The sequence below is a fragment of the Myotis brandtii genome, unplaced genomic scaffold (genome assembly GCF_000412655.1).
Source record: "Myotis brandtii unplaced genomic scaffold, ASM41265v1 scaffold99, whole genome shotgun sequence".
NCBI classification, from domain to species: domain Eukaryota; kingdom Metazoa; phylum Chordata; class Mammalia; order Chiroptera; family Vespertilionidae; genus Myotis; species Myotis brandtii.
This window is the reverse complement of record NW_005372121.1, coordinates 2,588,774-2,594,032: the sequence shown is the minus strand read 5'-3', so window position 1 is coordinate 2,594,032 and position 5,259 is coordinate 2,588,774. Positions and strand designations below refer to the sequence as shown.

General features: G+C 51.0%; 1 protein-coding gene across 6 annotated transcripts in view; it reads left to right on the top strand.

Moving 5' to 3' along the window:
• Positions 1–4,780: 4,780 nt before the first annotated feature.
• MECOM (MDS1 and EVI1 complex locus) overlaps positions 4,781–5,259 on the top strand; it is a 578,696-nt gene continuing 578,217 nt past the window's right edge. For 4 of the 6 annotated variants that reach the window (XM_005886545.2, XM_014533597.1, XM_014533594.1 and 1 more), the window contains exon 1: positions 5,053–5,185. In XM_005886545.2, the coding sequence (XP_005886607.1) occupies positions 5,149–5,185 (37 nt within the window). In that variant the 5' untranslated portion in view covers positions 5,053–5,148. Of the gene's footprint in view, positions 5,189–5,259 lie in introns of all 6 variants that reach the window. The other 2 variants (XM_005886549.2, XM_014533595.1) reach the window with 2 other exon arrangements.

The window sequence follows — 5,259 nt, the reverse complement described above, 5'->3', positions numbered from 1 at the left end:
GCGGCCGGCGAGCCAGCCCCGCGCACTCTCCTAGCCGGCGTTTGAAGCGCGAATTTCCCCGCCAGTTTCCCTTTCCGAGCTCAGCACGTTTCACAGTTAACACCTTCGCGCAGCCACTGCTTCGGGGATGTGGGCATTTCCCCTCGGCGTAGGCGTATGAGTCTGTGTTTTTCCAAGAATGTCAGACTAAACGGACAGTCTTACCATCTATTAAAGCCTACGTGTCTGTCTGGAGGCTTATCGGGTTTGTCCAAACGTGTGTGTGTGTGTGTGTGTGTGTGTATGTGTGTGCATGTGCGTGTGTGCGCGCGCCTGTCTGCACCCTCCTCTCGCCTGCCCAACCCCGCCCGCGCAGGGCGAAGTAGTCCTATATAGCGATGATAAATATCCCTGTTGATCACTTGATTGATTACCTCCCTGAAAGGTCACGCGGGCTCGCAGTAATTTCCTTTTGCCTAAGGCTCCCTTTTCACTTTTACTCCAGCACGACAGCTCCGAGTACACGGGATCTTTAGTTTGTATTTTAACCCCTCAGTGCAACCCCTCCCGAAAACAATGCAGACAAGAAAAATCGAATAAAATCAACTCGAGACCTTTTAGCTCAGTCGCAGCCGCCCTCCCCATCTCGCCCCTTTCTTTCTTTTGGCCCCTGCCCCCGCCGACTCCGGCTCCCTCTCCCCAACTCCAATGTATTCTGGACACTATTTAATAGATGAGGGTCTTGCAAGTAATGCAGGCGTCCCTTGGGTCTGCATTTCATGTCTGTGGCGCTCTCTCTTTCTCTCCCGTGGACTAAAAATTCGGATTTAAACCACTAGACAAGCTATTAATTTAGCTAGACTACCCAGGGTCCTGAACCCAATTAATTTCTAATAATTATAGCCCAAGGGGGCTAGATAGATCTCCCTGCCTCTTTCTTTTATTGCCACTCCACGCCACCGAGGTCAGCGTATAATAATAAAGTGTATATTTTGAAAGCGATCTGAGAACAGTGAGTTATTGCAATGAATGAAAATTGTTTCCATTTTGGCTAATTGAGCTGGTGGCCGAAAGCTCCAGCCCTGAGACTAAATAAAGAGGACTGTTTCATTTCAACATGAAGAAACCCCTGCCTAGCTCTGGTCACCCAGCGCGAGTTTAATTTCTTAACAGCCAACCTGAAACCCAGCGTTGGGTAAACAGCACTAATAATTGCATTACAATGATTAAATTAATCTTGCTGGTAGCCAGGAGAATATAGGTTGGCGATTGAATAGCAAGATGTAAAAGTTCACTGCACAAAGACAATAGGCCAAGAAATACCTCCAGAAAGAATTCAAACTTTCTTCCAAAGACACTGTGGGGTTGGTGCAATTATAATGCAAGGAAAGGGAAATTTCCTGTTGCGTGCACTGTACTGGAAAGTCGGTTCTTTGTCGTTCGTAGCATTCGTTAAAGGCACGTAGTTGGTTGGGGAAGGGGTAAACTTGTCCTCTTCTCTCTTCAATGACTCACCTTCCTTCCAACTCCCACCTCGATTTCCCTGCTCTTGCCCAACAACAACAACCCCCCACCCCCACAAAAACCAGAAAGGAAAAAAAAAAGATGACAGTAATAAAACAAGCAGATCCAAACAGCCCATTAGCTCATCCACTTTTTAAGGAGGCAGTGCTTCCAGGATGCCCGCTTCCGTGGAAGGAAATGCAATTAGACTGCAGGACCCATGCTACTGCCCCTCAAGAAAACGAATTTCAGGAGGAGAGGGAAAGGCGGGCAGTGGGGGGCGGGCAGCTCGGCCAAACTTGTGGGAGGCCTCTTTTTCTCTTGGGCCAGCGACAGCTTAGACGTCCGGTCGTCGGAGGGTGTCGGGAACCCCAGGGGCCGCTGAACAGAAAGTCACCTGCTTGGGTCTCACGGCTGAGACTTGGGACAGGTGGAACTGACGGGGTCCAGGCGCATGGGAGTGGGGACCCGCCGGGGTTGGCACGCTGGGGCCGCCCCGCTGCGGAGGCGCGTGCAGTCCACAGCTGCTGGGCGTTTGCTCCATCAGGTTCAACACACTTGAACTAGCAACTTAGCTCTTTTCTTAACACTTGCTTAGGGGAGAAAGCCAATGATAAAGAGAGAGAACGGGAGGGAAAAACGGAAAAGAAACCCAGCTTTTAGGTTTGAAAATCAGAGTGATCAGACGGTGACTATTTTATTTAAACAACAACAAAAAGGAGAATGCCTTGTCTTTTCACAATGGCTTGGCCCGAGGGCACAGAGAAGTTTGTGTTTATTATTTCAGTTAGAAGAGGTTGGATTCACTCTTGTCCGGGAACTCTTGCAAAGACCAGGCAAAAGACCTGAAGCGACCGCCACACCAGGGACTTGAGAAACCCAAGCATGGGGGGTGCATCAATTGCGCCCCACTCCCTCCACCCCACCCTCGCCTCCCTGCCCTCCGGAAAAGTTTAAAATACAGGGATCTTTCTACCTGGGGACGCAGATTTACTTTGCTTTAGTCTTTCACAGCCCACCCAGTCCCTTTCACAGCCCCCACCCCACGCCTAGCCAGCCATGTGGTTTATAATTCCTCAGCAGAAGCAGCTACTGCAGCTTCACATGTGGACTCTGGATGTAATCGTGGGTTTGGTTCCACGGAACCTTCGTTTCCTAGAAAATGCCCAGGAACTCCTCTTAACCTCCTTTCTGCAAGGAGACCCAGATAGAGACTCCCGGTGGGATGAGATGAAAGGCATTAAGGAGAGCCGTGGATGGGGAGGTTGGTAGCGCCTTTTTAATGGTTTATTTTATTTTATTTTTTATTTTTGAAGCTCCCCGGGTGAGAAAGTGAAATGAAATGTCCCAGCTGGATTCTCCTCCTGGCCCGGGCACGCTTGGGTTTCTGGTGGACTCCACCTCCTCTCCCAGGAGCCAAGGCCCTCCGGGGTCTGACAGCTGGGAGGGGCCTGGTCCTCCTGCCTGACCCCTCTGTCTGCTGGCCTAGGTGAGGGTCCCCAGAGAGTCCCTTCCACTGACCAGAAGCAGTTTCTATGAACTTCTTACCGATTCACTTAGGTGCTTCTCTCCCTAGAGATTTTACTTCCTTTCTGCGGATCTCATTCCCCACCCCCCCTTCCCCAATTTCTCCTTTTCCCCTAAGGACACTCACTGCTCAGAGGGAAGATACTCCTCCATCTAAACGGAGAGGAGCCAGCACATGCACAGATCCCTGGGCACCCACGGGCAGAATGTTACAGTGCCTGGTGCTGCTGCACCCACCGAAGGTACCTGTATGCCCAGGGCAACAGGGACTGCAGAAGGGCTGGCGGGAAAAACCCCACCTGCCTCTTTAGTGCAGAAGGAATGACAGCTCTCCTTGCCCCTCTGTGTGGACGCCAGAGACTTCTCCGGTGGAAGTTGTTTTACTCCTGCTTTGTGCCATTCCTCCCACTGCACCCTCCCTCTTCCCTTCCTCACGTTTCAATATCACTTCTCTGTCTCCCTTGGGACCCGTACCTTGGTTCTCCAAGGACCTGTAGCTTACAGCCAAACGCCCCCGGAATTACACAGCTCTGGAGAAAGAGAAACGGTGGGCATGCTTAGCTGTGGTACATCCTTTGAATTTTGATTTTCTCGAAGAAAGATATCTGTGAGTCATTGATGGATGGCCTTTGGGGTCGAACCTGGCTGTTTGCTCAATGACAGCCCCAGCCCTGGTTTTGACAATAAACAACAACAGGTACAACTGGGCACTCAATGATCTCCCCTTCCCTCCCCTGACTTCGCCAAACTCAGGACCAGGACCTTATTTCTTTTCCCGTTTCTTTAACTTGAACATCAAGGATGTATTGTTGTCGTACACAGCCTGAAAAGATTGTAATTTTCTTTTATGGTGTCTGGCAGGATTTGCCACAGATATTAATGGGGGACATAAATAGCTCGGGAAAGGTCCCGAACAAAACTGTTTCACGCAAGGAGGTTGTACCAAGAGAAAATCTGTACGTAGCTGGAAATGAATCTACCTTGAACGTTTCTGCTACCCACTTCCTTGGTAAATCCTGTAATAAAAGCAAATTTCAACCATGTATGTTTTGAGGGTGGGAGACAGCTTTCCCCACCTCCTTCTGCTTACCACCCCGGAGGTTGTGGGTTTAAGCGAAGGAGTGAAAATGGCAGGCAGGCTGAGCTGCTGCGGGAGGCGCGGGGCAGCGGCGAGGGAGGCCGGAAGGTGACAGCCGACCTCAGGGAAGGCAGGAGGTCGTGGATATCAAATGCCCGGAGCCTGCCCGGCCCTGGGATTCAAAGGCGAAAATTACTACTTGGTGGGAAGAGGCCACTAAAATGGTCTAAGGGTGACGACCAGCATGGCTATGAGACCTAAAAGCGAGAAGAAACAGTTACTTATTCTGTTTTCAACTCTGAAAGCAGAAGCCGCAAGAGCTCCAGTAGCAGGAGCGGCGGCAGCATCTGATTTGCCGAAGTTCAGGATGATTCTCACTCTCTCCCGGATCATTCTTCGAGAGCCCCGTACTGCGAGCTCCTTAGTACGGGAAAGATTCAAAAAGTCCTCCTCCACCCCGCCTCTTGGTGTGGACGGTATAGAAAATATCCTGCCATTGATGGTGGGAAACACAGGAATAATAATGATAGAGGCTTATTGGTCATTCCAACACGAAATCAATACTCTGCCTGCGTCTTTTCATTCCTTTCTTGGGGGGTGGAGGGGCGAGGTGTCTGCTCCCCTCCGGCTCCCCGCGCTCGCTCCCCGCCCCCCGCCGCCCTCCCCGTGGCTCCCTTTCTCCGCCTCCTCGGCGATTGCCATCTGACAAGATCTCCAAATCAAAGTGATAAATCGCTCCAAACTTTTTTTGGCGGCGCTGAGATGTTGGAGGGGCGTCTAGCGCGCATGTGCGAAGGTGTCCAAACTGACAATGCAGGAGAGATAGCGAGTGTGGATTGAGAGAAAGGGAGAGAGGGAGGGAGTGAAAGAGGGAAAGACCGAGTGTGTGTGTGTGTGTGTGTGTGTGTGTGTGTGTGTGTGTGTGTGAGAGTGAGAGATGTGTGAGAGAGAGAAAGAGAGAGAGAGAGAGAAGAGGGAGGGAGAGGGAGAGCAAAAGAAGGAAAAGATCCAAGAAAAAAAAACCCCAACCACACACCAGCGGCTGCAGGACTGGGCACAGCATGAGATCCAAAGGCAGGGCAAGGAAACTGGCCACAAGTAGGTGCAATATCCCTTTTCTATTGGCTTTTCCCCTCCTCTGCCATCTTGCATATCTGTCTCCGGCGCTCCGG